At 38.5% G+C, this 12,351-nt stretch overlaps 2 protein-coding genes across 2 annotated transcripts; both read right to left on the bottom strand.

Moving 5' to 3' along the window:
- Positions 1-7,417: 7,417 nt before the first annotated feature.
- On the bottom strand, positions 7,418-7,984 carry LOC144838332 (uncharacterized). The gene has a single exon (XM_078693671.1). It carries the CDS (start codon positions 7,982-7,984, stop codon positions 7,418-7,420), a length of 567 nt encoding a protein of 188 aa, XP_078549797.1.
- Positions 7,985-8,992: 1,008 nt separating this feature from the next.
- LOC144838331 (uncharacterized) lies at positions 8,993-10,018 on the bottom strand. The gene has a single exon (XM_078693670.1). The coding sequence runs from the start codon at positions 10,016-10,018 to the stop codon at positions 8,993-8,995; it is 1,026 nt and encodes a 341-aa protein (XP_078549796.1).
- Positions 10,019-12,351: the final 2,333 nt, after the last annotated feature.

Here is a 12,351-nt window from a genome sequence, read left to right as displayed (position 1 = left end):
AGAGTGACTACCACCTTTTCTCCGAACTGTTTATTTCATGCAAAACCAGAAAGCTGAATATGAGAGAGTTCTTCAAACATGAGAACATGATTGCACAAGTTTCTCTTGCATCAAGCACGGGCACTCTGTTCAAGAATACCAAGTCAGAGGTGTGTACCGTTTGGAGAATACTATAAAAAATGACTTCTCAACCGAAGAACCAGGAGGTCACCATATAGTCATAGATGGTTCAGCTCTCATAAACACTCTTCCCCCATGTAATGGAAAACCTTTGGAGACTATGCCATGTAGGATGTTCTTCCACCTGTGAACCATCAGATTTCTGATACATTTTCAAGACTGAGCAAGGGTAACACGGTACTGCAACATGACTTAAACCAGATTGAACATTTCATATGCTGTGTATATGACAAAGCGACCTATGTTAAGTTAGTAAACTAAAGCAGCCCTGGAACAACATGTTAAACGGTCTACCTATCAAGCTGGTTGTGTTTGGGCCAACACTCTAATCAAATGCCCAACAATTCCAAGTCCATCTGGATGGGGATGGAAAGAAGTAAAAATAAATGGGTCATACATTGGTCTGATCATTCACTCCTAGCTTCAATGTGCAAAGAGTTAACAAAAATGTGGTTGTAATATTGAGTGTCATTGTCGGTGCAAGTGTTTTAGGTCAAAGTTACCTATGCAGTTGCCCATGCATGGTATAGATTATGACCAGCTACCAGTAATTAACATGTAGCTGTAATTAAACATAATTTAAAGTTAATCATAAATAATAATATTAATTCTTATATAGCGCTTATTGCACGTGTTTAACCGCTTCACATTATTACCCCAGTCATTTTTTCGGATCAAACAGGTATGGAAGCATGATTTTCGTTACACATATTTGATTTATGTACCAAATGTTTTATACAGTATTTATTTTCATTTTTATTCCTTTTGTGCCGGAGCGTTAAACATACAAACAACATATTAATGAAAAAGAACCAATATGGTGTCAACACGGTCAAATGTCACATTAACAAGAATGGTTTTAATATTTCTCTGACATAATTGCTGTAGTTATATGATCACCAATACACTGTCAACACGGCCAAATCATGGAGCTATAAAATTAGTTTTTACCATTTTGAATGTTCGCCCGATAGGCCCAGATCTATTATTTGTCAATAACTCACATAGTATTGGATTAAATGGATTAATATGTTTCTATTAAATATGAATAGAAAGTAGTACTCCTGCATCATTTGCCATTATTTTCGTGTGCCTAGGATGTACGGTTTACAAGTTCTGAGGAATCGGGCATTATCTGAGGTCAAAGGCCAAATTTGAAATGGCCTCAAATCTTAAAAGTTACGAATTTTTTATACGAGTTACCATACCAAATTTCATTTTTTTTATTAACACATTTTAAACATATTTTTCACCCTTTAGAAAGAGAATCATGTGAAGAGATAAATACAATTAGAAAATATGTATGTAAAATGAGAAAAATATGTATAATTTAAAAAAAAATAACAATGTTGAAAATATATATGTTATAGAATAAAAGTGTGATGAACCCATGCGAGACAAAAAAAAATCAGGGTTAAAAAGGTCAACAATAATATTTCCAGTCACATTCCTGTATTTCCTATGTATTCCAGTATAGAAATAATGTTTGACACAATATTTTGAGTTGAAAGATTAGAGATGGAGTCAAGTTGTAGAATAAATTTTTAATTTTATTTCATATACGTTCGCTGTAAACTGAGAGATCCCGACGCGCACGCGCACCCTCATATCGGCGCCATCGTTTGGAGACGGCGTGCACCTGAACGATCATGAAACGAAAATCACTTGCAATACAAGAAGATGTGCTGGAGATTTCTGCTGGAAATGTAACATTTGCAGCTACAACTCCACTTGTACAGCCTTCAAGATCCTGCTATTTGTTTTCAAAGCTCTTCATAATTCTTCATCTAAGTTCATTTCTCAACTTATTCAACCTTATGTTCCTAAGCGGTCTCTGAGATCTAGATCTGAGTCTCTTCTTGCCCATATATTTCATCCTTCCACTAAGTTTTATGGAAATCGTTCATTTTCTTCGGCATTCGTTTCTGTATGGAATGCGTTGCCTATTGAAATCCGTCAGGCTACTTCCACCAGTGTCTTCAAATCTCTCCTCAAAACCCACCTTTTTAATTTGTAATTTTTCTAAATTTTCTGTCTTTGTAAAGCGCATTGAGGCTTTCAGCATAGCGCTATATCAAGTACCAGTTATTATTATTATTATTATACGGTGGCTAAGCCCATCAAAAAGGCCAGGGAGACGGGGTCTAGCTGTACTATTACTATAGCGATGCCGTTGCTATCGCCGGGTCATCATGCACTAACGTGCTGCAGCCTAATCAACAGGTCGGAGTAGGCATAAACTATGAGGCTAGGGTTGAAAACCTTGAGTGGTTGGTTGAGCTAAAGAGACGAAGGCTGCTCAACAAATAAATGAGTCAACGCACGACCTTTTATCTCAGTTGATGACACAAATGTCATCACAATGAATATGATGACAGTAGCTCGGTGGTTAGCCTCACGAGTAACATTTACGATAGGCATCATCAGTACGAACATGATGTGTCTGACCTGGAGGAAGGGGAAGTATCAGGTACACAACTATCCAAGAAGGATGAAAATTCTGAGTGGCCAGCCACTAATAGTAATAGTAAGGTCAAAGGCCCCCTTCCTCCGGGTTTTGCAGCAAGATTTGCTGTATCTAACGAATTGGCACCAGCAGTCAGCCAAGAGTTGGCCGATGTAGTATTGTGACAAACCATAATTATAGTAAACGCTAGAGGGCAGTAGATGTAGAGGACGGGATACATACAATATTACAATGGACATTGAGACAGAATAAGAATAAAGACAAAGAGTATTTACTAATGTTGTTTAGTGTTTATTAATGGTTCTTGTATTAACATCAGCATACAGAACATTGGCAACGAGGTAAATGTGGTCATTGTTCAAAAGCGGAATTTGTTCCTGAAAATGACAGCCAAATTGGATACGCCGGGAGTGGATTTTTTTGACGCAACAAACCCTACAGCATGGACACGCTGGGTGAGTCGGTTCGAAAATTACCTGATCGCTACGAACATCACACAAGATTTGAGAAAACGAGCACTATTGCTCCACCTTATAGGCACTAATAACTACAAACATTTGAATCATTGCCCAATACTGGAGCAACATATCGGGAAGCAAAACAGGCTTTGCAAAACTATTTTTTACCTACAGTTAATAGGGAATACGAAAGGGCTATGTTCCGTAAATACACACAGAAACAAGGTGAGAGCATAGATCAGTACCACGTGAGACTGAGGCAATCCGCAAATAAGTGTGATTTTAACGATATTGATGGTGAAATTAAACGCCATTTAATTCAAACGACGGTGGATAGTAAGATAAGAAAACAAGGACTACGTGTCGAAATGACACTAGAGCAGTTGCTTGTTGCAGGGAGAACGAATGAACTTACAATAAGGCAAACAGAAGAAATAGAAAATGGCGGCGCATCATCGACAGTATAGTATGTACAACAACAACAGCTTGGTCGTCGTAAAGGTCAACCGAAGTTCAGTACGCGCCAGCAACAAAGTAAGACATCGCAGAAGTATCAGGCGAAGCGACAACAATATGGAAGTAAAACAAAATGTTTCAACTGTGGAAAGTCATACCCACATGAGAACGGTAAGCAATCTTGTCCAGCCTATAGCAAGGAATGCCACGGCTGTGGGAAAATGGGACATTTTGTTAAATTTTGTAAAAAGAAACATGTGAAGTATAACGATGTGCAGGAGGAGTATAATGATGCGTATGAAGATGTGGATTCAGATTTTGAATCCGATTATACGTTTACTATTGTTAATGCTGCTGACAAGAATGATAAACCTAGACCATTTTTCAATGTGTTTTTTAAATCTGCCAATACATGTATTAGAATGATGGCTGACACAGGTGCCAGTTGCAACCTCGTAGATAAGTGTACCTATGATAGATATTTTAGTTCTAAGATACTAGACAAAGGTAACGCCGAAATTGTTGCGTACGGGGGAGCCAAAATAAAGATCCTTGGTTGTTTTAAAGATAATTTAGCATATCATGATAATTAAGGCAGTCAATGTAACAGTTTATGTGACAGCAGGTCAGTCTGGAAACCTGTTGAATTTGGATACGTCATCCAATCTAGGCTTAGTGACAATTAATCAGGATGTTAATAAGTTAAGCACATGTAACAATAGTGATGTGGTCTTAAAGTACCCTAATGTATTTACAGGCAAAATAGGAAAAATGAAAAATGTAAAGGTTGATTTACATATTGATGAATCTGTAGTGCCCGTGGCCCAACCACATAGACGTATACCTTTCCACCTACGTAAAGCGGTAGATAAAGAACTAAAGAGGCTTGAAAGCGAGGACATAATCGAAAGAGTGATAGATGGCCCTATAGTTCCGGTCCCTAAACCGAAGAACCCAAAAGAAGTGCGTATTTGCGTTGATATGCGCAGAGCAAACGAAGCGATAAAAAGGGATAGACACCCCTCCCCGACCATAGAAGACATAATCGCAAAAGTAAATGGTGCTGTAATATTTAGCAAAATTGATCTGAGATCAGCATATCACCAACTTCCGTTGTCGGATAAATCCAAGTCCATTACTACGTTTTCAACACATGATGGTCTTTGGCGATATAAGCGTCTAATATTCGTTTTAAACATATCGGATGACATTTTCGTGTTCAGTTGTAATGCAGCAGATCACGATGAAACTTTAGATAAAGTGATCAAACGATTAAATGATAATGGGCTTACAGCCAACCCACAAAATTGTGAGTTTAAGAAAGAAGAAATGGAGTTTTTCGGTCTAATTTTTTTGAAAGAGGGAATGAAAGTTGATCCTAAAAAAGTTGAGGTAATTACCAAGATGAAAGCCCCCTCAAATGTTAGTGAAGTCCAAAGTTTTTTGGGAATGACAAACTATTGCCGATTCATTAAAGACTGAACCTCTTCGTCGTTTAACGCGTAAAGACGTAGACTTCCAGTGGGGAAGTGAACAGATCTATGCATTCCAAAATATTAAAACAGCTCTTCGAGAAGCACCAACAATGGTCTACTATGATATAAATTTACATACCGAGTTAATAGTAGATGCACCTCCTGTTGGGTTAGGAGGAATATTGGTGCAATATGATGCAAACAAAATCCGCGTGTTGTCGCGTACGGAGCTCGATCACTAACACCCACTGAACAACGCTATAAAAGCCAAATTAAACGTGAAACGTTGGCGGTAATATGGGCATGCGAACACTTTCATATTTATATTTTTGGAGCACCTATAACTGTTATAACGGATCATAAGCCACTAGTAAAGCTTCTAGGGAATCCGAACGCGAAGTTACCGTTGAGATTAGAGCGATGGCGTTTGAGATTGTTGCTGTACGACCCAAAGGTCATGTACAGGCCGGGAATAGATAATCCGTCTGACTATTTGTCAAGGCATCCGGTAGACTCGGGAAGTAGCTCTCGGGAAGAAAAAGTTGCCGAAAAGTACGTTAATTTAATGGAACAAGCGAGCAGTCCAAAAGCTATGAATCTAGTAGAAATTGCAGAAGCTACAAATGATGATCCAACTTTAAGTGCTTTAAAGTCACTAATCCCGACAGGCCAGTGGAAATTAATCAAAACAAAGTTTGGAAATTCAAAAAATGTAAACATCAACGACTTAATGATATTTAGTAGAGTTTCAAACGAGCTCACCATTACAAATAATAAGAAATAGAGCCTTGTGTTTGGCGCATGAAGGCCATCAAGGCAAGGTAAAAACAATAGCACTTCTAAAAGAGAAGGTTTGGTTTCCAAACATTGAATCAAGAGTCTCGGAACTCATAGATAAGTGTGTGGCATGTACTGCTACGACAGACACAAAACCAAGAGAACCACTGAAAATGTCTGAGCTACCAAATGGTAAAAACATTCATCTAGCTGCAGATTTTTATGGTACACTACCATCGGGCGAGCACCTGTTGGTGATAATAGATGAGTATTCGCGATTTCCGGAAGTAGAGATAATCAAATCATTATTGGCTAAAACTGTAATTCCAGTTATTGACAAGATATTTTCGTCTCGAGGAATTCCGGTTAAATTTAAAACAGATAATGGTTCCCCGTGGAACAGTGAAGAGTTTAGAAATTTCACGGATTATATGGGTTTTGAACACCAAAAAGTAATACCATACTGGCCAGAAGGCAATGGTTTAGTGGAAAGGTTCATGAAAACCTTAGGTAAAGTATGTAAATGCGCAAATACCGAAGGGAAAATTTGGAAGCAAGAGCTTTACATATTCTTACAAAATTATAGGGCAACCCCCCATACGTCAACCGGGGTCCCTCCAGCAACTATTGCAAATGGTGAAGCATTAAGCTACCACAAATGCAAACAAGTATGTCTAAAACTAAGACCCACATAGAGTTAAAGGAGAAAGACAGTGCTTCTAAAGCAAAAATGAAAGAAAACGCTGAAAAGCGAAGGAATATCCAAAACTCTAATGTTAGAATAGGAGACTATGTTTTGATGAAGAATATTAAGAAAGGAAAGTTAATTCCTCTGTTTCAAGAACATAACGTAACTAAAAACCGCCTTCACGGCAAACAACAGGCTATATACCGTTGTCCACCTGTGCGTGCAATAGTTATTTAAATTAGGAGATCGTTCGGAATACAGTTACAGTTACGTAAATACATACGAATCATTATAGGGATTCTTACATGGCTCCCTTGAAGTATATAATCATAGGCCTAGCTATACTTCACATAAACAAGGCTCCTTGACTGGGAATTGAACATTATAACTTATAATTTATTCTAATAGATATTATACCACAATATGGTCGTAAGGCTAGCACAAAGTGCTCAGATACATAATAGGTTAAGCCCATACATTTAATTTATCATGCACAGAAAGTAGTAGTACAAATTGTCCAAACAAAAGTCCAAATTATTATTTTAACATTTAGAAGCAGGTACCAATACAACTAATTTGTGAACTGGTCTCTCAAGTGTAGCACTGCGTCGGCCGATGAACACATTAACCTTTCTAACCAGCCCATCTGCGCTACTTGTCACATCTGTGATTCTGGCAAGTTCCCATAGGTTTCTCAGACAGTTTTCATCCTTTAACACCACAATGTCTCCAATTTCACAATTTCTTTTTGGTGAAGACCATTTCTGTCTAATCTGTAGTATTGTTAGATATTCACGTTTCCATCGGTGCCAAAACTCATTTGCAAGATGCTGCACACGTCTCCATCTCCTTCAGCAGTACATATCAGTTTCCTGAAATAAACCTGGTGGAGGAACTAAAACATTACATTTAAGAGTCAAAATGTGGTTGGGGTTAACGATTCCAATGAACTTGGATCGCTTAAATTATTGACAGTTAGTGGTCTTGAGTTGACAATGTTCATAACTTCAGCGAGTAGCGTACGAAATCCTTCATCCTGTAATTGTTTTCCATGCTTATCTACGGTTGGAGAGCATTTCTTATTTGCCGCTCCCACATGCCCCCCCATGTGACTTGCAGTAGGAACGTTAAATTTAAAGAAAATATCACAATTATTGTCTAGCAGAAAGCTTCTGACGTTGTCTTCACTGACGGATTTCCATTCGTTATAAGCCCCCACAAAGTTTGTACCTCTATCGGAATAGATCTGCCTTACTGGGCCGCGCACGCTCAAAAACCTTCTTAAAGCGTTAATAAAAGAGTTAGTTTCTAATGTATTTGCAGATTCTAAATGAATTGCTCTTGATGCGAGGCATGTAAATAACACCCGATATCGTTTGACAGTGCTCCGTCGGTCTTTAATATAAAATGGTCCGAACAAGTCAATTCCGCTGTAAGTAAACGGTGGTTGATCTGAGTATCTTTCAACCGGTAATTCTGCCATCTTTTGTGTACAAAGCTTACCTCTGAATCTCCTACAGTAAATGCAACGATAGATAATTTCTCCCACAGCCGATAGTCCATGCGTTATCCAAAACCCATGTTGTCGAATACTGTTCAGCGTTATTTCAAGGTCTTCAACATAAATATTGAGAGAATCCGATATCATGTCTACAACTCCTCCCTTTAAAATAGGTATATGTGCTGCTTTCATCCATCTTTTTACTAGTAGAAGGCATCTGGCTATAATCCGGCGTAGTTTTTCCCAGGATGAAATTCTGCTAAACACCTTTAAGAACTTTTCCATGCAGGAAAGGTGGTCCGCATAACCACATAGAGTCTTTCTTAATGAGACGCTTAATACTCACACCCCTACTTGCCTCGTCACTGGGGTTATTAAGGGATTGTACGTGATGCCATTGATTGATGTTAGTACGATCATGAATTTGTTGGACACGATTGGCCACAAACGTCTGAAATTTTCTAGATTAATTTCGAATGTAACCTAGAACCACTCGGCTATCGCACCAATAGAACTTTGTGACGTTTTCGTAGGGCAATTCTTTATTCAAAAACTCATCCATTCGCGCCGACAATGTAGCGGCGGTTATCTCCAGTCTCGGTATTGTCAACACTGTGCTCTTTGGTGTCACTCTGGCCTTTCCTAAGACAAAAGATAAACAGGATTCTCCTTTGGAGTTAATTATTCGCAAATATGTGCATTGGCCATAAGCGTTTTCGCATGCATCAGAGAAGAAGTGCAGTTCAGTGTGTTTAGTAATACCAAAGTTCTCTGGTTTAAAACACCGTTAAATGCTGACCTTATCTATGTTTGCGATCAACTCATTCTGCCATTTTCCCCATCTGTGGTAGAGTGAGTCAGGTATTGGGTCGTCCCAATCAATGTTAGCCATGCACAGCTCCTGCAATATCATTTTACCAACTACAACTGGCGCTAAAATTCCGAAGGGATCGTAAACTGAACTTACGGTTGACAGTATTCCACGACGTGTTAGCGGCTTGTCTTTAAAATCCATCCTGAAGTATCACTTTCGACGCACCATACAACACCAAGAGCCCGTTCTATAGGCTGTCGATTCCCAACGTCGATCTTCTTAAGATTTGATGCTCTGGATTCTTCTGGAATAGAATTAAGAACTCTTTTGTCATTAGTTACCCATTTATGTAATTTAAGACCAGCCTTTGCACACAATTGTGTGCTATTATTCACCAGCTGAATAGCTTCGGCGGATGTAGGTAAAGACGTCAACCCATCATCAACGTAAAAATCTTCCTTGATAAAACGATATGTTTGAAGACCAAATTCTTCTTTACCATCCTCTGCAGCCTTACGTAACCCATAATTCGCACACGCAGGCGAGCTAATCGCACCAAATAGATGGATCTTCATTCTGTATTCAACAATCTTTTGCTGAAAGTCGTCGTTTTGCCACCACAGAAACCGCAATAGATTCTGATTTTTCTCTGAAACAAAGAACTGGTGAAACATTCCTTTTATATCAGCTTGAATTGCTACTGGTTCTTTCCTGAAACGAGAAAGCACACCCACTAAACCATTCATCAAGTCTGGGCCTTTAAGTAAGCATTTATTAAGGGATGTTTCAGCATATTCAGCCGAGCAATCAAAAACCACACGTATACGGTCCCTTTTCTTTGGATGATAAATACCATGATGAGGTACGTAATTAACAGAACCATCATTCAAGTTGATTTCATCCAAAACAGTTTCGGCGCAATTAGCTAGAACATCTTTCATGAATGATATATAATTTTCCTTATATTTAGAATTAGTTAGGAACTTGCACTTTAGCTGACCAAGTCTTTTAGCGGCAAGGGTTCTATTATTAGGCATCTTAACATTGTCACGCACTGGTAGTGGCATTTCATAATGGTTATCTGGACGTTTGATAATATTGTTATCCATTATATGCAAGAATTTAAAATCATCAGCGGACATGTGACGAAGCTGAGTTGTTTGTAGATCGTTAAAGTCATGTTCATACATAGATATTATCATTTCTTTGGCAGATTTAAAACTCACCAATCTGTCCTTCGAGGCTACTCTTGACGGTTCGTTAGAAACTACAGTTCTGTTCGACACCTTTACCACAGGATCTTGCTCGCAAATTGTTTCGATGATTCCCCATCCTAAAATAGAGAGTTGACCGTATGGTTCGTCGTCTTTACCTGCAATGATATCTCAAGGACGAATAGCACTTGGCACATTATTACCGATAAGTAAGCCTACTTGTACATTTGGCATATACGGAGTTATACTATTTACAATTCGTTCAAGATGTTTCCATTTTGACGCAGTAGTTGGAGTCGGTATTTGAGTAGTCTCTGCAGGAATTGATTCTCTTGAGAACACACTAGGCAATTGTATAACTGTTTTTCTGTCGAAACTGGTAACCTCCAGACCTTTAAATTTCTTACAGGTAACCACGGCTGATGTATGCATTGTAGATAACTTGAGTTTAATCTCTTCTCCGCAAATTCCGAGTCCCTGTACTATCTCATCTGCAACGAAACAACTATTAGATTGAGAGTCTAAAATACAATAAACTAAAATTTCTTTTTGCGGATTCTGCTTATTTCTCAACCACACTGGCAGAATCATAGAATTATCAGTCACTTGATTTTTGTGTATATTTGCGCAAAGCGATGTAGATTTATTCTGTTTATAAATATGTAAGCAGGAAAGATGCTCGTATAACCACAGTGCTTACATTTAACAACACCCTTACAGTTATATTTTTTATGATCAGTCGACATACCACATAACATATTTTCTTATCCATGAAGAACTGTCGCTTGTCTCGTCGGACGAGTTTCTCGAATTCTTTACAGTCATCAATGTGGTGATCATTTTGACAGAATGGGCAAATTAAATCAGCTTTCCTAGTAAGTACGTGCGCTGGGTTATTGCGTGTCGGAGGTTTCTTTTGTTTCTCTGTCTGGGCAACATTGACCGCTTGATCGAACACAGGAATATTCGCTTCTTGGGCTCTTGTTCTCATAAACCCTGCAAAAATTGAGAAACTAGGAAAAGAACGGTTTTGATTAATACAAGTTTGTACAATAGTTCTCCATTTGCCTTCAACATATTTTGGTACTTTAGAAATTAATTTGGCATTTTCTTGAGGGTAGTCCAATAAACCTAAATCAGGAATTCTTTCTTTCGCAGTGGAAACTTCACTGAGAAAATCAGAGTAGGATCTCAGACCAAATAGCATCACTAGGGCTAATTTTCGGCCAATTCTCAAGTCGTTTAAGAAATGCCTTTGAGATAATTGAATTATTCCCATATCGGTCTTTAAGGTCCTTGCGTGCAAGATTATACGAATTCTCTGTTTGCAATAATAAATAACTACTTATCAGTGAGCGTGGTTCACTCTTTAAATGTTGACTTAAAAGGTTTAGCTTTTCTTGAAATGATACGGCTTTGGCCTCTATCAAAGCAGTGAATGCTGCATCCCACATAGGAAACCTTAATGGGTCACCATCAAACTGTTCAACCTTTAGAGCGGGAAGTCTTACATCATATGAGCATCAACATTAGTCGGTTGATATGCACGGCTTCCCATGGCACAAGGATTACTGGCACTCGGTATAGTACGTGAATCACTATGAGGCAGATATTTTGGGTAACCACCAGTTTGAGTAATATATAAAGTGGCATACTCACAGCAGGCCTGCATGCGAAGTAATTAATCCTGGAACAGAAGAAGGTAGACGGCGTTCTACAAAATCTGGAGCCGTATTCGAATATCGCAAGTATAAGCAACGGCTGAACCGACAGCGGCAGGAACGGACATTTCGGGTGGCCTTGCAGACCATGTAGTCGTACACACTGTTCCGAGACGAGGTCCTTCATATGAGGGACCAGCGTCCATTAGAAAACGTTGAACTCCGGCTTCCGGTTCTTCCATTGGAATATCATTCAACACATTATCCAAACTATCATCTTCTATAGACGAGCTATCGTCGCTATCTAATCGCTTCAATGCTTCCAAAACCGCTTCTGTTTTTGCCAATTCCTTTTCATGTGTAAAACGTTGCAACTCCAGTTCATGTTCCCGTTTCAGTTGTTGCAATTTAACTTCTTTATCATCAAACTCTAACACTCTGCCAACTTACTCGAGATGACTTAGACGATTTTTTTGAAGAACGACTAAGATTGTCAAATGCAGATATAATATTTTTACTTTCCATAATTAACGATTCAACAATTAGATTTACTCTTCCTTTCTCATCTTCTTGCAACAAATCGCAGTAATTTTCATGCGCATCTAAAAACCGCTTTTCTTGCTTTATCAGATCCTTTATACAGTGACCTCTTTTATAAGG

This window comes from Antedon bifida, chromosome 3 (assembly GCF_963402885.1).
Source record: "Antedon bifida chromosome 3, ecAntBifi1.1, whole genome shotgun sequence".
Lineage (NCBI taxonomy): Eukaryota > Metazoa > Echinodermata > Crinoidea > Comatulida > Antedonidae > Antedon > Antedon bifida.
Note: the sequence above shows the minus strand (reverse complement) of the source record. Positions and strands in the feature narration are given on the sequence as shown.